This window comes from Zonotrichia albicollis, chromosome 21, assembly GCF_047830755.1.
Source record: "Zonotrichia albicollis isolate bZonAlb1 chromosome 21, bZonAlb1.hap1, whole genome shotgun sequence".
Lineage (NCBI taxonomy): Eukaryota > Metazoa > Chordata > Aves > Passeriformes > Passerellidae > Zonotrichia > Zonotrichia albicollis.
Window position 1 is genome coordinate 1,596,645 of NC_133839.1, and position 22,257 is coordinate 1,618,901.

Consider the following 22,257-nt stretch of genomic DNA (forward strand, 5'->3'; position numbering starts at 1 on the left):
TTCAGCAGTGTCAGCATAGCCTGACACTGTGGGCACTTTCCCAGATCATAACCTCTTATTTTAGCCCACAATTATCTCATTTTCCTCAATTACATCCCACAACTCCAGGTATGCTGATACACAAAATCACAACTCACCTGTAATACTTGTTATCCCCTCCACTTAGCTGGTCAGGGAATGGCACAGGTGTAGCTCTGCAATGAGCTGTACTATCCAACTAACCCCACTAAAATAACCTTTGTTTGAAGAGAAGAGTAACTGCATGACATCCATAACCCACCAAAATACAATTACATAGCAAATAGACTAAGGTAACTTTACCCTACTTGCTTTTTCAGATATAATTTCTTTTCCCTTCTCTTCTGTGTGAACTCTGTCCTGAGGATCTGTGCTTCCTCCCAAAATCTCTTTCTCACAACCACTGCAGAGGCACCTTCTGAATTCTAACCTAACCCTGGCCCCAGAGCTGTTGAATATTATTCATCCTAGGGATCAGTAGAGGACCAAGGACTTGGTCTGAATACAGAAGCCACAGATTTTTGATATGCTTCCAGGTTTCTCACACCTCGGTCCCATGATGGCAGGCTGGAGATATTTTCTGGGAGCACTCCAGCACTTGGCAAGACTGAAGATGAATGAGGATGGGGAAATTGGCCAAACTCTTTCAGAGCAGAGTACTGTGTTACTTATCACAGTAGATGCTTTGTCTAAGCCCAATGACACAGTGCATTGAAGACAAACTGGCAACCCTTATCTTGCCAGTGTATTTTGAAGTAGCATTTATCTCCCTGCCTTTTGTCATCGTGTCACACACACACACACACACACACACACACACACACACACACACACACGAATGAAGTGTCATGGGACCATCCTGCTCTCCAGTTTAAGGAAGTGGAGGCTCCCACTGTGTACTGGGTGACCTGCACTGCTGCTGAGCATCCCTGAGCCTGAGCCTACTGTCACCAAACATCCTTTCTCTGGGCTTTCCAGCCTCAGAAGGTTTTTACAATCTAGGCACTTCCATAAATGTTCTACAGAAGTCACCATGCCAGAACTCTCCTCTGGTTTCTATCCTGGAGCATGGAGACTTGCACAAGGAAAATACAGCTCTCTGCTAAGCTCTGGGGCTGCCTGAAGGGTGCATATCCAATCTGAGCACTCCAAATTCCAGCTTAGCAGCGGTGTGTGACATCGACGTGTGCCACAGAATCTGTCTGCAGGAATTCCACAGAGTCAGGAATTCCATGTGCTGCCAGAGCTGGGCCCACTGTGGGGACAGGAACAGGGCCCTGCAGCTCCACATCACTGCAGGGCTACCAGAGCTGCAGGTGTGTGAGGGAGTGAAACCGCTGCCTCTGTGCTTCTGCTGGGACCTGAACTCACAGGGCGAGTATTTTCAAAAAACACGGAGTTCACTCATCTGCTTGTGGGGATGTGCGTGAGCCAAGGTCACTCCAACACTGCTCGGTTGGTTTGGAGCCCTGGCATTAACCCTAACGAGCTAATCCAGTGTGCACTTACCCACCAATAACTCCAGTAAGTGTTCCCTGGTCACATAGATCATGAGAGTACATAGACTCCATTTAGGAAAAAAAAGTCTCCTCTTTTCTATTTAGGAAAGCCTTCAAAGTAAATAAGCAAAAATCCTGACAATGGAAATACTTGCTCAGGAGCACAAACTCTTCCCATCATTAGTGTATGGAAAAGAGATGCCCACGGGACAAACATAAGTTACCACTGATTTCTGTTTTGCCATGCCCAAACCTCCCTGGCGCAAAGCCAAAGCAATAATCAGTATCTGTGCAAGATCTTTCCCAAAAGCAAAGCTTGGCAGTTGATTTTTCTCTGCTTTAATCTCTTTTGCTACACTTTAGCTCCTGGTGGTTTTTGTTCTGAAGGAGAAATGCTTGAGAGGGTTGACTGAATGAACTCTGAAATTCACACCCTGGCAAATTGGACTGATTTCCTAAATCCATAATTACAACATTCCTCAGAGATATGCATTCTTTCAGAGTGAACAAGGGAAGATTAGTTTCCTGTTTCTTCCCATTTACATGACTTCTCCGTCAAGAGGAACTTTTTTGTTTCTAAACAATCCTCTGTTTATGTGGTTCTCTTCTTGGCAGGGAACAGGGGAACTAATCTTGCCTAAAAGTAGAATACAGCCAAACTATCAATTGCCAGCAGCCTGATTATCTGTGTGCAAGGCAGCTGATTTGCACAGGCTTTAGAAGCCAATATCTATCAGTGAGCACTCAGACAGGGACCGATCGATTACAGAGGATTTAAATAATCTGGGATGATTATTGAATGGCTGGATCATTTTACTGCTGGCTGGGTAAGGAGGGCAGAGAGGATCTGTGTGTGTGTGAAGGCTGAAAACTGAGTGACACTGGGCAAACAGAGCCCCCACACCTGCACAGCCCCAGCTCACAGCAGCTCCCGCGGGGCGAGGGCATCGTGGGGCTCCTGCATGGAGCTGCAGGTAAGAACTGGCTCCCACCTGCAAACAGAGTACATGCAGAGCCCTTGTCTGCCTTGGTTTTTATCAGTGAATCCATCCCTCCTTCTGTGCTACCCTGGGAAACAGGAAAGCTCCATGTCCCATCTTCTCCCCTGCCTTTCCCTATTTGGCTGCACAGGCCAGTGTCAGGGCTCTTGACAGGGTTCCCTTGGTCCTGGAGCAAAAGGAACATGAGGAGTTGCTTGTTTGAAGTGAGTCTGTCCTCATTTTTACTCTGTGGAGTACAAACAGGAGTTGGGGTTGTTCATCTTGGAGAAGAGAAGGCTCTGGGAAGACCGTGTTATGGCCCTTTGGTACCTGAAGGGAGCTTATAGAAAGGACAGAGTGACTTTAAACAGAGGCAGTGAGAGGGTGAGGGGGAACAGTTTTACCTGACAGAAGAAAGATTTTTATTAGATATAAGGGAGAAATTCTTCCCTGTGCTGCCCCTGGATCCCTGGAAGTGTCCAAGGGCAGGTTGGACGGGGCCAGTGGGAAGGTGTCCCTGTCCATGGCAAGGAGGTTTGAACAAGATAATTTTTTAAGTCCCTTCTAACTCAAACCAGTCTGGGATTCCATGATTTCTACCCTGTATTGCTGCAGTTTGCAGTCACTAGCAGGTATCTGGGACAGCATTCCTGATGTTGATTTTAAGGACCTGGTATGTTCCACATGTTCCTATAAGGTTTTACATGATCATCATTCCTGTATAGTTTCGTACTCCTAGGATGCTTTTCCCACTTGGCAGAACTAAACCTCCCCCAGCACACCCCAGTGGAGTTGAACAGCTCACTGATGCTCTTAACTCCTTAATCTAACCCTGACCTCTCAACCTACAGCCATAAGCCAATTAGCTCTTTTTTATACCATACCAAATCTCCTTCTGATGAAGCTGTGCTGCCGAGTGAATGCCTGCTAGTGACAGAAATGTAATTACAGTGCTTAGCAGCACGCTGGCCTGGCTGGTGGCAGGGGGCTAAGGTCAGAATGTATCTCTAACACACCAAAACAATTTAAAGGAGATTTTTTCTCCCCAGTGTGTTCTCTCCAGTTTCCTCTCTTCACTCTCCAGTACTTAATTAGTTTGCATATTAAGGCTATTTGGCCATCAACTTTAAGACTGAAGTCCTGGACTTTCCAAGCATCCCTTGCCAATGTCTCCCTGAAGCAGAATCGACACCCAGCTCTGTCAATCCCCAGCTTGGCCCTGTAGATCCACACTTCAGTAAATGGGGGCTGATTTTCTAAAGTTATTGGACAAACACATCTTACATCACTCCAGAGAAATTTTAGCTGACTTTTAGAATTATTTGGACATTTTTGACAATTTGGTAGATTGGACAGCAAATTATGGCAGTTTTTCTTGGCTTCTTTGTACCTACTGTAATATTACACCAGAATTCATCAGTGTCTTTGTGTTTAACCACAATTTATTTATCTAGCAATGGCTGGATTTGTTATAAATAAAACTACTACAATTACAGTAGACACACCAGCCCTCCAGGTCTTAGAGAGAATTAACACAGCCTAAGCCATGCAGGAAGTAGTTGGAAGTGTTTACATTTAACTGTACACGTCATCCTTTGACAGACTCTTCCTTAGCTGGGGAGGCACAGAATATGCTGCATGTTTGGGTTTTCCTGTGTGCTGCTCCCACAGCAGCTGGGGGTTTGTTCAATGCAAAGCTCCCATTTCTTTTAGCCCAGCAGTGCAGACCTCATTCGTACAGGTGCACATTTGCCTGCTCTCTCCCAAGAGCAGAACGCAGCTGCAGAACTGAATCACAGTCATGGAATCAGAATATCCTGAGCTGGAAGGGAACCACAAGGATCATTGAGTCCAGCTCCTGGAATTACGGGATGCTGCTCCTGAGATGGTCACAGACAGCCTGTTCTCTGCACCAGCCCCATCAGTCATCCCTTTGCTTTCCAGTAACTGGTGTTATTTAAGCTTCCAATCAATATATGACCCCATGAGAAACTGAAAAATGGAAGGAGATCGATATTTTGCCTCCCACTTTTCCTCTTACCACAAACTCCAGTTTGTCCATGGTTTAATATTCCCTTTTAACCAAATTGTGGCTGTGTGCTCTCCCCAGAGACCTCCAACAAGAATAGTGAATCGAGAGAAAATGGCACAGGGAAAAAGCAGAATGAGTGTCAAAGCACTGTCACCCCCAATGAGCTCCTGCCAGTCCCTGAACAGGGGACAAAATGCAGGGAGAGGAATAGGAGGAGAAATGGGAGCTACAAGTGGACACTGGGGGAAGAAAGGCTGCCAGTCCTGACCCTAAACAAAGCAATTCCCCCAGTCCCGACTTCCCAAGAGAGACAGCAGACCTGAAACCTGTCACTAGTCCAGGTGTAGACACCAGCTGTTCTGCAAAAAGGAAAAAGCAAAGAAAAATCAAACTTTCTCTTTTCTGCAATGGCAGCTGCTAGGGAGCTGCTTAAAGCTGTGTAAAGATAAATGCAATTCTTTTGCAGATGGTTGAACTGGCAGATTGCAGGCAAAACCAGAGTGGGAGCAGCTCCTGCATATTCACACACACCCCCATCCTGGGAGCTGCTGGGCTCCAGTGGCTCAGCACCTCGGCACAAGCACCACGTGCAGCACCACGGGTGGGACCATGAACATTTATTCCAGCTGATGATTCCTCCCTGAGACTTCTAAGGCCAGAAGGAACAAAACAATCATCTACTGGTTTGATTTCCTGCTAAAGAAGTCCATAAGTACTAACAGGGGACTCCACACGTTGGCTGGTTAAACTCATTCAGGTTTCCACCCTCCAGGAAAAGAGCCAGTCTGGGCTTGACATTGGAGTGATGAAAGCCATCCCAGCCCTGAATAAACACTTCACTCCAACCAGAGGGAGAGAGGATTTTGTATGCAGCCTTACACTGAGAGCCATGTCACTTATTGATCACCTCCAGAGCATTGCTCCCATCTGCACAGCACACACTGCTCCATTCCCTGGGGATATTCCATTCCTCACACTGCAGAGATGTTGCTGTACTCAGACCAGTTGAAAAGTCTCCTTCAGCTCAAGGGTTCCAGGGAAGAATAGGGGATGTAGGTATTTGCAAAGTGGCCTTTTTGACTTCTTGTCCTTATTCAAGACTTCCCAGGAATCCTGGCCAGGTGTTCTGGCCACAAAAAAACCTTTGAAAACATAAATGGCATTCTACCCTTTAAAAATTCCCTCCTTGAGTGTAAGAGCTTTTACATTTTATTCCAGAGGTAGCTGTGTTTTAATTGAAGTCAAAATGGTTCTGTACAGAAAGAAACTTGGCATCAGCCACTGCCATTTAGAAATTAATTTGTCAAATAAATAAGATTACATCAACTCCTTGCTGCAGTGTAAGGTAATTTACACCTTTTAGGTACCAGGAATTGTCAATGTTTTTCCAATGTATAACACAGAAAGAAGGGCAGATTTCTGAATATTGTCTGTAAGCAGCATAACAACCCCTGAACTGTAGTGGAACTGGAGTTCTGCATTTCCTAGGAATTACCAGCATCTGACCCCTACTCACCCAGAAAAGGAGCTGGCACAGTGCTTGATTTTCATGGTCAGAAATTTTAAAATAAATAAGTTATCTCACTGTCCCAGCTGGAGGAGGACAGAGATCAGCTGCAGGCTCTCCCTGAGCAGAGCATGGGAACAGCTGCCCCCAGAGCCCAGCTCTGCACCCTCACAAGCCCAGCAGAGGCTGCAGGATTGGGGCCTGAGGAAAACGAGGGCCCTTTTCTGGGACGTGCATCCCTGCACCCTCCTCTCAAAGCACACACCAAGGTCAGAGTGGTCTCAGTCAGTGCAGAATCAGAGAACTGTGGAATGATTCAGGCAGAAAAAGCCCTCTAAGATCATCAAGTCCAACCATCAGCCCAGTACCAACCACATTCACCACCAAGCCACATCCCCAAGTGCCACATCCACACATTTTTTGAACACTTCCAGGGATGGTGACCCCATCATTGCCCTGGGCAGCCCATTTCAGTGCTTCACAGCTCTTTCCATGATTTTTTTTTCCTAGTATTTAATCTGGACATTCTCTAGTGCATTTTGAGGCTGTTTCCTCTCATCCTGAACAAAAGGCCCCTGCTCCCCAGGAGCACTCACTGAACAAGGGACATCTTTCCAAACAGCAGTGCTTTTCTGAGTACCAGATTTGGAAGAGTTTCAGATGTTTAATTTTGAGAAGTTAAGGGATAGTTTCCCTGTGCAAACACTAGCACAAAACAGTTTGGGATGTAGCAGCAAAAAGCCCTTGCTTAAGGTCACTAAAAGTGAAAATCCCACTTCTACCCACACCTCACAGTGGTTCTAACACTGACAATCCCAAATAAACCAATGGTCTGCCAGTGCTGCTCCCAGTCACTGTCCCCAGCAAGATCTGGCACTGACCAGCCCAGCTAAGTCTAGAAGGTCCTAACTACAAAACACCAGTGAGAAAACACCACTGAGAGCAGGGCAGCAGAACCATCCCACACCCAAGTTCTCTGTCAAACTGGGACATTTCAGGCCACCAAAATGCATGTGTCTGGTGCTATTTGAGATGTCCTGGTGCTCCAGCTGCCCTCTGAGACAGAAGTGCCCTTCAGCAGGGCTCTTGTCATGCTGCCAAGTGTCTCAGACAGAGTCTGACACCTAAACCCTGCCAGAGGTGACACCTGCCACCAGAGTCACTCCCCTACCGTGCTTCTCATTGATATCACAGTTCCATGTGTGTTTACTTCATGGAAAAACTCCTTCCATGGAGAAACTCCTTCCATGGAGAAACTCCTTCTATGTTTTTTAGCGATTTTGTCCTACAGAATGTCCAGGGGAGCATCTGCCCTCCACAACCCTTCTTGCTGCTGGCCTGCAGTGGCTGGCAGGAGCAGCCTGAACACATCTGAGCAGAGCCAGACCAGCTGTGCTGGGCTTGCTCTGCCCAACTCAACCTTCCTCGTGCAGCTGCCAGGCCAGGACAAACACAAAGCATGCCAAAGTGGCACCCACAAGGGCACACAGAAAGCAGACAGGAGCCTCATGCCCGGCCTCTTTTTCCCTGCCTGTGTACCAATATCCTCCCTATGTTCCCCTGCTTGTGAGGACAGGCACTCCTTGTGTTCCAGCAGCCCAGGAAGGGAATGCAGAGCAAGCAGCTGGCACTGGGCACAGAGAGTCTCTTCCCCCCCCTCCAGGCATCTCCTCTTGGAGAAGGGGCTGCAAGGGGCAGCTCTCCTGGCTGACCAGGCCTGCAGCAGCCAGTGGGGATGAGGGCAGCTTTCTTCAGCTATGAAGAGGTTTTGATCCTTCTCCTTCCCCTCCTGCCTCCTCTGCCATCCCTGCCTGGACACTGGCTCAGCCACTGACTGCTGGCAGGCAGAGGGGGAAAAACCAGTTTGCCACAGGGCTGGGAACAGGTTTTATTGGCCCCACAATTAACTCCTGAGTTTCTGCTGTTTATAGGAGCAGTCAGGATCACATCTAGGATTCATTCCACAGAGCAGGAACAGAAAAAATCTGTACTTGTACTGTCCAGGGTGAACAAAAGAAAATCCCAGTCCCAAAATGTCACTGGCCTGCAATGGCAAGTTCCAAGCAATGACAGTCCCACCTCACCAGAGTTCCTGGTATCTCTATAAATCCTGATATCTTTACCTATATAATCACTAGAGCTAGTCATATCAATATAATGTATGTCCTTTTTTATGGCTGCAGCAACGAATTTGAAAAAAACTGAAATTGAAAAAAATCCCATGAAGACTTCCAACCTCTTTGAACTACAAATTGAAAAAAGCATCCAAAAATGATACAATAATCCTGAGAGTCTGTCACTGTGGAGTCTTTTGGGAGTTTTTTCTATTCCTGCAGGTGACCAGAGGTCACATTGTGTCTCATCCTCTGCCTCCAGTCCTTAATAGTGCCTGACCAGGCAAAGCTTGGGAGATCCAAACTTTATGTGAACCTCAGGTGAACACAGGGATGGGACACACAACGCAAATGTGAGGGCTCCTCAGCTCCACGAGGAGCCTAAGGAATTTTTTAGGTCAAACATGTCAGGTCACAGGTAAAGCTGCCCAGAGCAGCTGTGGCTGCCCCTGGATCCCTGGCAGTGCCCAAGGCCAGGCTGGGCAGGGCTGGGAGCAGCCTGGGACAGTGGGAGGTGTCCCTGCCATGGCAGGGGTGGCACTGGATGGACTTTAATGTCCCTTCCAACCCAAACCAGTCTGGGATCCTGTGATCCTATGAAGCTCTGTGTGAACTTTGAGCCATTCCCTCCTGTAAAGTCCAACCTTTCAAAACAAATAAAATCTGGACAGTGTTAGTTTCTGCACTGAAAACCAAAACTTGCTCAAAGATCCTTCTTTTATTCCCTCCTTTTCCTGCCAGCAGCAGCCACCAGCCTGCACAGGTTGTTATTTCAGCTTCCTGCAGATGCACAGGTACAGATTCCCATCACTTTCAACTGATGCCAGAGACAGGGAGCCCTGATAGCACCGAGTCAGGCTGATAACAGGCAAGTTTCAGCACCACTCGGCTGATAATTACACAGTTGTGAAAAATACACCAGTTGGCAACAAGCAGGAAATAGAGAGTTTGCAATCCTTTGGAAAGCAAGACAACCCTCTGCCCCAGTGCAGCATGCAGCTCTGTGCTCCCAGGGCTCACCAGGCACTACACATGCACTTCCCAAGGATATCCTGAGCCTCCTTCTCCAGAGTGTGAGACTTGGGAGCTGCCTGAACTTTCTGGTTTATGCACCAAGGAAAACCCACCCTGCTCCCTTCTCCTTGTGCTGTTAAAATTAGTTGTATCCTGTAGCACAAGACAGAGAGGTCACAACATCAGTCACCTGTTGAAACTGGTCAGAGCATGCAGAGGGAATCTAACATCAATCCCAGTTTCCTCACACACCTTGCTAGCTTCTGAGGTACAGCCTCCTTTCCCCCTTCCTTGTCATTAATCAATGTAAATACTTGTAGTGCTCACTTACAAGTGCAGGAAAGTAAAAGAATGTATTTGATAATCTTATCTAAATCACAGGATCACAGAGCCATGGAATATCCTGAGCTGAAAGAGACCCACAAGGATCATCCAGAGCAACTCCTGGCCCTGCACAGACACCCCAACAATCCCACCCTGTGCATCTGTGAGAGCTTTGTCCAAATGCTCTAATTTGGCTCCAGCCAAAAGAAAGCATTTTCAAAGATGTAAAAGGAGTTAAACCACAAATGTTCTCCCTTGCTCTCCCCTGCATTTACAATTTGCTTTCAAAGAGCTGAGAAAGTGCAGAACTGTGATAGCAGGACTACAACATCCAGAGCTGGTTATGCTAAAACATCTTCAAATAACCTCCCAGCAAACAACCCAGTGAAATTCACACTCACCTGGATGTGGTCTGCCCAGTTCTCCTCAGTCATGGTTTTCTGAAAAGACAAAATCACTGCTGAGCCATGGAAGGAAAGGGAGGATGTTCCATACAGCAAACTAGAAATGAACACCTCTGGCATCACCTGTGACCAAGGAATGTAACCTGGACACACAGGACACCTCAGCTCCTCAGTGTCCCCACCTGAGGCATGGCAGAACAGCTTGGATGAGGGAACTCTTACCCCACACACGTGAAACATAAAAATTCCTGTGCAGTTTGTGCCCAGCCCATCTCTCCAGCCAGCCATGGGGAGCCCTCCTGGAGGCTCCAGCCAAGGGAGACATCTCGGGGCTCATCTGCAAGGCTGAGCCTTCAGAATATACAAATACAATTTTTCTCAACAGTCAAATCATGAAAAATCCTCCGGAATCATGAGGTCTGGGAAAGAAAACTGATAGGTAATATTCCCATTCTAATGCAGTTCACAGCCAAACCTGGGGAGAAACTCAGGAAGGAACCTGCTCTCCACTCTGCCAAGAACTGCATGAGACCCACCATGACTCTCAGCACAGAGCTGGCAGAGGAAACGGGGAGTGTCAGTGTCACTTTTATGGAAATACACAAGAGCAAACAGGGAGCAAGAGCCTCAAAGAAAACAGCTTTGAGATATCCAAGCATGTAATTTAAATATTAGTGAGATAAAGGAGACATTTAACCAGAGCTCAGACACAGCTGAGAATGGTAAACAGAGAGCACCAAAGAACTCTCAGAAGAAGGGACTGTGTCCAGAAACAGCTGCCAAATGTACCTTAATGGAAATAACTGGCCAGCTTGGATACTTTAAAGCAAGCAAATTCTCCAAAACAAAGGAAGTGGAAGGCCAAAGAGAGCAGAACAGCAGATCACGAATCCGTTCCCTCTGCTAAACAAATACACCTGGAGAAATACTCTCTGCTCCCTCTGTGCATGACCAAGCTCCCTACAGTGACATCATCCAGCATTAAAGCTCTGAGATGCAGGAGGCTGAAGTGTTCCATCCTCCCCATCTCCTCTGGCAGTGGGTTTGGCAGGCAGCAAAGACACATCCGAGGCTTCCCTGATGGACTGGGAGGGCTTTGGAGCAGAACTTGTAAAATAAACTTGATCATAAACTATTAATACATTTTTATTATCTCAAGTAAGTTATTAAAAATGTAAATGTAACCAAAATCCTCATTTGCCACACACAACACAGCACATACCTCAACAAATCTCTTGTAAAAGAGGTAATTCAGGGTTCTCAAGTGCCGTTGATTTATGACATTAGGGCAGAGAGCTGAAAGAAGGAAAAAGACATTTAAGTACACAGCATTTCCTGGAAGTTTTACTGTCTAGACATTACACTTTTCCTTCCCCAGTGTCAGACTGGGTTTGTGGAAGGCAGGATGCCCTCACACTTGGAACAATGAGGGACAGACTCACACACTGTCAGCTTATCTCAACTATAAACTGTTATTTACACTTTCATCCGTGATTAGCAATGCTAATTCTTGGGTCTGATATCTCTGCTTCCACCACCCCTGAGCGATAAGATCCACTCTCTGGTTCAATATGCTCCACAGTCAATGACTTCACACCTTTAATTAGGCAGCATCCTCACATGGGCACCGCCTCAGTCTCTAGAGGCTGCATTCTTTCGGGTTTAATTGGACCTGTGCTGCTAATTCATTCAAGCAGTTGTGAACAGCTCACTCAGGATGTAAACTTGTGGCTGAAGTTTATCGATAAAACACAGATCCATGAAAGAGGCTCCACATCCACACAAAGAGGGTGGGAAATACTGCTTTGCTGAGCTAGCAAGCCACAGTTGTTGTTATTATTTTTATTGCTGTCACCTTCATTAGATATGGCTCATTACAACTGCAAAACCCAAGATCTTCACATAGCACCTTGTTTTGAAACCCAGTGCAAGGAGAGATAAAGGCTGGAGATAAAAAGCAGTGGCATTAGCACAGGTATCTGTCAGTTCCTGCTGGATGCTGGGCTGCCTGCACAGGGAAAGGCTTCACCAAAGCCTTCCTTGGCCTTCAGATGGGGCCAAAACCAAAACCATCTCACTGGGAGCAGGGCCACAGTCACAAACAGCCACAGAGAACAGGACCTGAAATTCTCTGTAGCTTCCCTGGAATTGGCAGCCACAGGGAGAAGCTGATTCCTCATCCCTTTGTGTGCCCCACACAGGGCATGGCCGAGCACTAAACCCCAGGAGAACAAAGAGTGATCTCTGGACAGCAGAGCCTGGGATCACAGGGGTGTGGGTTTATGTCCCACTGGTTACAGCAGCTCTTCAGAGTGCCCTGAAACATCACCTCAGAATGAGAACGTTTCCATCTCAGACAGAAAGGCTTAAAGCTGTTATTTGTAAGTTAATCTTCCACAGTGTGGCAACAAATCCTTTCCCTCAAAGCATCCGAGGAAATCACTGCCATTATCACGTAGGATATTGCACCAGTAAATATGGTGATCTTTCCTCTGGATATTGTCCCAATGTCTGGAGGAAAAATCATCAGCTCATGGAAAGGATCGCTCTCTAAAGAATGTAAGATCAAAGTGAAAATTAGTAACACCACCACCTAAATTAAAAGTTTGCAAAGCTCTTCAGAAAGAACCATGACATGACCCCTGCAGGCCACCCAAAATATCTTCTAAAGGAAATATCCAAAGCACAGGCTCTGGCAGAACTGGGGGAGTTGAATGTTTGTGGAAAAGACAGAGGAACGTGGATGGACTGGAAACATGTTTAAAGGCACTGGTGATATATTTTATTCTGATGGAGCCAAGTAACTGAGTTTGAATCTGGGTTTCTGTATTTTATAACAAAAAATAAAGAAGGATGAATCAAAAACACACAGAGGTTGGACAGAGAACAGACCGAGAGCAGCCCTGGGAGGGACCTGGGGGTGCTGCGGCTCCGAGCTGGACCTGCCCCAGCCCTGAACCCCCTGCCCTGGGCAGATCCCCAGCGTGGGCAGCAGGGAAGGAGGGATTCTGCCCCTGTGCTCTGGGGAGATCCCAACTGCAGAGCTGCAAAGCCCTGGGGCCCAGCTCCTGCTGGAATGGATCCAGAGGAGGCCATGGAGCTGCTCCAGGGCTGGAGCCAGGCTGGGAGAGCTGGGGGTGCTCACCTGGAGAGGAGAAGCTCCAGGGAGAGCTCAGAGCCCCTGCCAGGGCCTGAAGGGGCTCCAGGAGAGCTGGAGAGGGACTGGGGACAAGGGATGGAGGGACAGGACACAGGGAATGGCTCCCACTGCCAGAGGGCAGGGCTAGATGGGATATTGGGAATTGGGAATTGTTCCCTGTGAGGGTGGGCAGGCCCTGGCACAGGGTGCCCAGAGCAGATGGGGCTGCCCCTGGATCCCTGGCAGTGCCCAAGGCCAGGCTGGACAGAGCTGGGAGCAGCCTGGGACAGTGGGAGGTGTCCCTGCCACGGCAGGGGTGGCACTGGATGGGATTTAAGGTCCCTTCCAACCAAACCAGTTGGGAATTCTATGAAAAACATGAGGGTGAAGGGTAACTTGTTAAGAGAGACATCAGAATGGAGAGCTGTGCTGGTATTTAACACCGGAGTTAAAACACTCTGGAGGAAAATCACCATGGAAGTCAGGAGCAAAACAAGGGAATAACCTCCTGCCCTCCCTCCAAAGGCATTCCTGTTAAGTTGTACAAGTCATTCCCTTGTTTCTAACAGAGCATCTTCTGCCTGGTGAGGGCTCCCAGGCCTCAGCTGGGGCTCTCACTGGTGCCTGCCTGGACATGGGTTGTCAGCTCTTCGAGCCCTGAGGATGTGAAGCCAGCTGTGCCTCACCTGTGCAGCTGTGGCCAGCTGTGGCTCACCTGTGCAGCTGTGGCCGTGCACAGCCCTCTCCTGCCCTCTGCTGCCCCCAGCACGGCGCTCCCGGCAGCGCGGCCCGGGCGGGGCGGTCACACGGACGGAAATCCCACCTCAAACCACACGGACAAGTGGGTGCTCGAGCGACGGGAACATTCCTGCTGGTTCATGTCAGAAACCTCGGGATCCCCGCGGCAAACGCTCGCTCACAGCGCTCGGAACCGGAGGCGCTTGTCTGTCACTGTCCCGGCACAGCCCCCCGGCACCGGGGCTCTCGGGTTCCCCACTTGCCCCTCTGTCCCTCCCCTTGCATCTCCCTCATTGGCACGGAGGCACTAAACCCAACAGATGAGGCTGTTACACTTCTTGGAGCGGCATCCTTTCCACCTCAGACTTGGGAATTGTCAACGAAAAACATCACTGGGCTCTCTCTGTGTCCTGGCTGTGCCAAGCCACAGCAGAGAACAGACTCAACCATGCCAGCCCTGGACAGGGCTGTTCCCTCACCTCTGAGATCTGTTTTGACTGAAACTTGCATTTGTAAAGTCGATCTCACAGGGTCTCCAAAGACTATTAAGTAATTAGCTTGGAAAAGCTACAGGCTCGTTAAGCCCAAGCACACTGACCCAGGTGTGAGGAAAGACTCTATAAACCTCAGTTTCCTCAATCACACACCACTTCTGCCCAGCTTCTTCCTCCCCCAATAAAGGTAATTAAATGAAATCCACACACAGTTTATTGGGACACCTTTGGGACTCAGCCCACTTCCCATGCCCTGTTTGGGACTTAACAGGAATACTGAAATACAGCTCTGAAAAAGAACAGGAAGACTAATCTAAGAGGATAGCTTTATTTTTTTTTTTTTCCCTGAGGTGTGAGATCTTTTTTTAATTGGGCCACCTCCTATCTGGCTCTGAAATTCAGGGCTGGCAGTTCCCAGGAGTGTTCTCAGTTGCTGATGGACACCTCAGCTGTGTTTGGCAGTCAGTGTGATTTACTGTGAGTGGGCAAGAGTGAGCTCAAGCAGTGAAATCTCCAAGTCGGTTTGGAACTGCAAGAACTGAGTCACACACAAGTTTGCTTTCTCATACCCAGAAACCCCATCCTGCTCCAGCCCTTCTCATCAAAGCCACTTCCCTCCCTGCTGCTGCTCTCAGGCTCTCACAGCGAGTGGGAGTCACGGGAGGAGGAGACCGAAAGCAGCCACAGCAGCAGACAAGCCCAGGTGAGGTGACAAGTGTGAGCTCTGCCTCACCACCAGCATCTGGGGGAGCTGCTCAGAACAAGAGAAATGAGGGTTTCTTTTATCTGTATGCTTTGCCCAGGCTGCTTACTTTTTGTGTAATTTTCCCTCCCAGTCAGACTTACTTTTACTAAAGAATGGAGAAAGAACACTCGGAAATTCAGTGAAAGGGAGGGGGAGATGGGGAGACAAAGAAAGGCACATTATTCCAGCTGCTAGCATTTCCCAATTCAGTTCCAGCATGCCCAGCACTAAGGCAGCAATTCCTCTGCAGGTATTCATTCCCTTCCAAAGCACTTCAAAGGAGACTGACAGCCACAGTTTAGCAATGTGGGAATTCCTGCTCGTGCTATGATGTAAAAAATAAACACCTACTGTCCTCTCTGGGACTGTGGGAGTCACCCAGCACTGGCTGTAGCTGAAGTCCAAACCAGGTGCCCACATCCCCTCTCACACCAGCAGAGGTGGGCAGCCCACCTGAGCGAGGCCTTGTCTTGCACTGCAGACACTGCAGTTTGCATGGGAGAAAGCGCTGGAAGAACATTTATCTGGAAGGACATTTGCCTGGAAGGACATTTATCTGGAAGGAATGGGATCTGTATTTACCCCAAGGAATCTCCTCACCAGTGAATGGCTGTGGAGGACCAGAAAGATCTGGCCATTAGCAGCAGCTACAACATCTGGAAGGCATCACTAGGTCAAAGCACTGCATCCCATGGAGTGCACCTGAGCCCAACACATGCTCCTCTTCTAGATTTTTCTTTTCTTTAATTATTATTTCTCAGGATTTTGCATGTGAACAGTTACATCACTTCACCTCTACCATTATATCAAGCCCTTGGTGGAGCTTTCATAAGGAAAGAGGAACAACACTTTTCTCTTTGCAGATCATCAAAGACAACACAGCCAACTGAATGACAGTCAAGGAGGGAAAACTACTGAACTCCTGGGAAGCTTTTAATTTCTAAATAAATTATTCCCATATGTCTCAGCTCTCACATGAATGTGCTGGGTTTAAATATATTCACTTCTCTTCCAGTGAGGGTTTGAAAGGTTTATCTTGGTAACTTTTGAACACCAGTCTGACGATTAATATGCAATAGTGTTGCTGACAGGTGTAACAAGCCCACAATTTGTGGTTAGAAAACCCTTTTCAGTCCAAGAAAAGAGAATTGCATACCTTGGGTTGATGATGGGAACCTCTGCAGGGTAAAAGCTAATGGTGCACCTAAAAGGGTCTGGTGCAAGGCCCCAAAGAGAAGAAAAAATCAACAGTGCCCACTAAGAACCAAAGCAAAGCAGATTTTGTTAGAGATCTGTTGATGAAGTGATGGAAAATGTGCCACTTCTCTTGTAAGGTTGCAAGAGCCTTAAAATTCCCCCCACCAACCCTAGTTTATGCAAAGAATACAAAGGGCTGTGAGGCTCTTGCTTCCCAAGGGTTATCTCCTCCCAGCTGACGCACCCACAGCCCAAGAAAACAGATCCCCAGTGAATAATGACTTGCCTCTTATGTGAGAGGAATGGAGTCATAACTCAGAGCTGACCATGGTGTGTTTATGCAGAGCCATGCTGAGGTCAGGATTTATTTCAGATCGTGGCAGAAGCAGTCTATTAGTCACCAGCACTTCATTCTTTGACAGCACAAAGTGATAATTCCCACAACTTGCCAGCTTTGTTTTTTCAATGTCATTAATTAAACCCTGAAATTCCCCAGGATAAATGACAGCAAAGGTTCCTTGATGAACATGGAAGAAGACAAATTGACTTTGTTCTTTATTACTGAGATAAGTCCACAATATGTTGTAATATCCCATACCTGAGTCAACGTTGAATCTCTCCAGGAGCCTGAAGATGAGCTTACTGAGCACTCTGCGGTTCAATTTTTCGGGTTTGCACTTGGACAGGCCTTGATAGGGTCTGTAACAACACCAGAGAGACACATCTGTGGCATCATGCAAAGGATATTTCCCAAACAGCAGACATTTACCAGCACAGGGATTGGGGTTTGCAGGATGCTGAGGAGGACAGGCCCTGCCTTTCCCAAGATAGAGTGAAAAGGCAACAGCACAACCACACAAATTTCAGTCAACCACTTGAAGCAAGTCCCGAGGCTCATTTTAAAGAAAGAGAAAGTGAGCAACTCCTTTTCATGTCTTTTTCAGAGCTGTCAGCAGCTATTGCAGCTACACTGTGACTCTGTGCTGCTGGCTCTGAGCGACAGGAGTTATTCGAATGAGAGGCAATTCAGAAGTGAAAACACACACCAGGAGTTGATGAGCAGAGGAAGGTTAACCACTTGCATCTCTTGTTTTTCTGCCACTTCATCACAGTGTTATCTTCCTGCCAAACCTGTACGACCGATACTGAAAGTCACCCTTGTCTGCAGCGAAGAGAAGAGGCTGATTGCTCCAACCTCCCCAGGAAGCTTTGATACTGCTCTGCTGCTGGGGTGTCCTGCACAGGTCTCATCTTGGCAGGAATGCAGCATCTGTCAATAGCAAGGATTCCTCTGTTCTACAGCCTGGGCCATTGGAGAAGGCTCTGACACAGCCACCAGAATTTTCCCTTTTTCAGCCAAAGAGTCAATATATTGCACTCCCTTACACTGGGACACAATCACAGACAGACAGCCAGGGGACAGACACACAGTGCTCTGGCAGCACCTTGGCCCCAGCTGTTCAGAAAGACAAGTGTTCCTACCTTATGATGTCCCTGATATTGAAGCTGGGCTCACACCATGTGTCCAGGGTCTGCAAGAGCTTCCTCTGGACCTCGGGATATTCTGCCACATATTCCTCCACCAAGTTGGCTTTATCCTGGAGCAGTAGTGGGGTACACATCTAGGAGAAGGAATTATGTTAAAGCGCCTGTCTTTGATCCCCATGGAGCAGGAGAGCGAGTCCCAACCCTGCCCAAGCCACCAGTGCTGCCTACAGGAGTGCTGTGACATTTGTAACACAAATATGAGCAAAACCTTCAGTGCAGCAGAGTACTGATCTCTGCCTCAGTGATGAGCACTGCCAGGATTTGTTCCAGAGGGGCTGCAGCCAGAAAAACCAGGTGAAATGTGTAATGGGGGCTAATAAAACACTCTGTGCCTAACCTTGATGGAAAGGTACATCAACCACACAACAGGGACTTCTTGGGAATGGAGTAAAGCCTCAGGTGAAAGGCAGCAGGACTTGGAGGGCCCTGATGGATCTCCTGCTAACAAAAGGTGGATCTGATGACAGAGAAGCCTGCAGATAAAATGACTCACCTTCTCTACATCTTGATATGGCTGTAATTTCAGCTTAATACTCAGCATGGCTGCCTAGAAAACATGAAAAAAGTTGTGTATTTAGAAGAACTCTACAGTGGATAAATGGGCATTATTCCAAAGTGAAATAAAAATGCTGTTATACACATTTTTAATGTATTAATTATTTCTGTAATGTTGTCAAGCACAAATCCTGCAAACATTTGGCCACAATGATTCCACAAAAGTACAAGAACACTCCTGGCAGAGCTGCATATCTGAGTATCAACAGCCTCTGGAGCAAAAATTCAAGATCAAGTTGTTGGGCAGAAAGCAAGTGAAGCACTTGGACAAAACCACCTGGGATAGATATTTCCTATCAATGTCATGGTAAAAACACCTGACCCACCATAACTTACTGAGCCACCCTTATTAGTCTTGCTCTGCCTCTGAAGTTTTGTAAAACAATTGCATTTTGTGAAAGCAACTCAAGATTTTAAACACCCTGAAATCAAAAGGTTACAGTTTCTCTAATTCCTGAGTCATTCCACAGCCCTGAAAGCACCCAGGGTCACCACAGGCAGCAACATGGGAAGAAATGTATTTTTCCCTTTTGTGGGATCTCTGAGTCTTTGATAAGCCAAGACCTGCAACGTTCACAAACTGATCCAAATCAGGATCTTCTAGAACCTGCTGGGATGAATGGCAGGAACTCAGAAGAGCTGGTTCAGCCACTGCCTGTCCCATCCCAGCTGGGGACCACAGGAATGGACGAAGCTCTAACTGTGCCCTGCTTGGGAGGCACAGATTAGGGTTTACAGGAGGTGAGTGTCTCATTTCTGTAGTGTGTGAGAACACCTGGACCCCAAATACAGAATAAGCACTTAATGGGTGGCTTTAATAAAGTGCCCTGTGCCAGAAACTGGGGCAGTCAGGGCAAGGAGCCTTGGAGCACCTCTGTGTGTCAGAGCTGAAGAGGGAACCGGGAGTGAGGAGGGTGGACACGGAGTGTCCTTCCAACACCTCTGCCAAGTCAGGCTGATTTTCCCAAAGGGCTGAAAATACACCTGGGATCCTGGCAGAGCACCTGTGCAGAACTGACCAGCAATGGGATGGAATCCACTGAGCTCACAAACACCTGTTTATTCACATCAGGATAAAAACAGTGTGGAAGGGCTTGGAGGAAAAGCTCTTCTCTTCCATAGGTTTCCTTGCTCTTGGGGATTGATTTTGATTTGGGAGAAAGACCAGGAAAACGACACATTTGTCAAAATGGATACACGTTAGAGCTGTGCTAATTGTTGGAATACAGAATAGTAAATTGGTTTGGGTTGGAAGGGGCCTTTAACAGGCAACTTAGCTGTAATCCCCCTGCAGTGAGCAGGGACATCTTCAGCTGGATCAGGTTGCTCAGAGCTGCTGTCCAGCCTGACTTGGAATGTTTCCAGAGATGGGGCAGCCACAGCTTCTCTCAGCAATCTGTGCCAGGGCTTCACCACCCTCCTGTAAAAAAAATCTCTTATATCTAATCTAAATTTCCTCTCTATTTGTTTAAAACCGTCACCTCTTTCCCTACCACTCCAGGCCCTGCTAAAATGTTTGTCCCCATTTTCCTAATAAACCCCATAACACATAAACAAAATGCAGTACCAAGTGTGTATTTCCCCAGGGAAAGACAACCCCACCATTACATGTCACCTGCATGGAACTTTTCTGGAAAAAAGACAGAATAACCCAAGTGGGGGCAGGCACATGCCTTGAAATTAATTTCCTGTGATGACTCAAGTGCCACCTGAAGTCACCTCATCACTGGCACACATGTCCTGCAGGGCCACACAAGCCCCAGGCACCTCAGAGCCCAACCCTGCTCTCAGCGGCAGCAGTGGATTGTGTTCCTTTCTGGGGAATTGGTGCCTGTATTTCACCCACTGCATCACACACTGAGTGTGCAAGAGCAGAGAAGCAACACATGCCATGGAAATTCAGCTGCTTTACTCTACTGCCCCACTTAGAGGTGGGAAAACAGTTTTTTCTGTTTGCTTTGGTTTAGGTTTGGTTTTGGGGAAGTTTGTGTGGTTTGTGTTTTCTAACACTGCTTCATTGGAAGTCAAGGCTTCATCTTCAAAAGAGAAATCAAGAGAAGAATTTTAAGTGACAAAAAGAGGAATCATCATTAACACAGAGACTGAACAGAAACACACAGGAGCTTTGCTTAGCCCAGCTAAACCTCAACCAAACCTCTCCAACTCCAGACTTTGTAACTATTCCACAGCTCACAGGCAAAGAGCTGCTTCTTTCCTCTTACATTATCAGTTTAACAACACAATGTTCAAGCTGAGTGATTATTCTCAAGTTGAAAGTTGCTATTTCTGGTGTGGATGTGGAAAAGGGATTTGGGTCCCCAAAGCTTTGGTAGCTGGTTTTGCTTTCCTCCCAGCTCCTCAAGTTTGCTGAATCAAAAGAAATCATAAAAAAAAAAAAAAGAGAGAGAGAGAGAAGAAAATATTTGCAACTCTCCAGGCCTTATTTCATCATTTGATCTCATTAGTACCTCCTATTGTAGCCTTAGTTTTAACTGCAACATCCAACAGCTCCCTAATGGCTTTTTAATGTTCAGATTAACCTAATTGCAGCACTGTTATCTACGTGGCAGAGGTTTATCTCCAGCTCTACTAACTGTACAGGTGACTTAATCAGATGAACATGTGTGGTGTCAGGTTGGGTTTTCCTCTCTCCCTGGTTGGATATTCCACCCTGTCCCCAAGGGTGCAGAACAACAGATGTTCATTTGTCCCTTCCCTGCCCAGGGCTGGCAGACACAGCTCCCCCACAGCAGGCCTGGAGGACACAGGAGCTCCAATCCCACAGAGATTCATGGAGCCTGCACGGCTGGAGACCTCTAAGATCACCAAACCCAACCATCAACCCAGCACCACCACAGTGTTCACTGCCAAACCACAGCCCCGGGTGCCACATCCCCACGTGGTTTTGAACATCCCCAGGGATGATGACTCCATTCTGGGCAGCCTGGCCCATAAGCTGGTTTTTAACAGCAACTGAACATCCTCCAGCAGCAGCAGGCAATGGAGCAGGGAGAGCGATGGTGCTGCCGGCAGAGCCTCCCGGAGCAGGGAACACTCTGGGAACAGGGAAAACTCTGGGAAGAGGGAAGACTCCAGGAGCAGGGAACACTCCCAGAGCAGGGAACACTCTGGGAACAGGGAACACTCCGGGAACAGGGAACACTCCTGGAACAGGGAACACTCCCAGAGCAGGGAACACTCTGGGAACAGGGAACACTCCAGGAGCAGGGCACCTGCCCCCTCCATGCCTGAAGCCACACGTGCAAGGAGAATCGTGAGCTGGGCCCTAGAAACAGGCACCAGGCTGGATCAGGGTGCAGGTCCAGGGGCTGGGCTGAGCAGGAGGCCAGCAGAGATAACATCAGTCTGTTTACAATGGGAATAGTAAGAGAAGAGATATGAGTAACTGTAATAAAGATGAAAGTGCTTGGCAGCTGTGTCTGTGGTCTCAGCTCCGAGCTATTTTAAGATTTTGTTTTGTTATTATCGTGTTTTGAATTGTTTCACTCCACAAACAAGTTTTGTGTAAAAGGACCCTATTTTTAACAGTCTGTTTACAGCCGATAAGATCTCCAGCAAAGCAACACCTCATTCGCAGGCTCATTTGACTCGGAAAACAAACACTTTAATGAGGCCGAGTGGGCTGTAAGTGAACAGTGAGAAACCCCCTCCCCACGCAGAGCCCCTGTGCAGTGCTGGGCTGCAGGGCGAGCCAGGCAAGCTGGAATCTGGCAGTGCCAGCATCCATCCTCGGGCTGGATCAGCAGGGCTGCCCAGATCCTGGCAGCAGGAACCCCCAGCTTCACCAGCTGGTCAGAAAGGGCCAAAACGTGAGGCAGGAACATGGGCAAGCTCTAGGGAATGCTGAGATATTGACAGGTATCAGGGTCTACACACTCCCTCAAACCCCAAAGAGAATATTACTGTCATGGCTGGTGGTACGAGGAGC

General features: G+C 47.7%; 1 protein-coding gene across 9 annotated transcripts in view; it reads right to left on the minus strand.

Annotated features, from left to right (window-relative positions):
- Positions 1-22,257, minus strand: part of EXD3 (exonuclease 3'-5' domain containing 3) — a 250,109-nt gene that overhangs the window by 139,656 nt on the left and 88,196 nt on the right. For all 9 annotated transcript variants that reach the window (XM_074556339.1, XM_026796356.2, XM_074556342.1 and 6 more), the window contains 5 exons: positions 18,247-18,300; positions 17,688-17,827; positions 16,804-16,904; positions 11,115-11,188; positions 9,890-9,928 (listed from right to left, as the gene is read on the minus strand). In XM_074556339.1, the coding sequence (XP_074412440.1) occupies positions 9,890-9,928; positions 11,115-11,188; positions 16,804-16,904; positions 17,688-17,827; positions 18,247-18,300 (408 nt within the window). The remainder of the gene's footprint in view (positions 1-9,889; positions 9,929-11,114; positions 11,189-16,803; positions 16,905-17,687; positions 17,828-18,246; positions 18,301-22,257) is intronic.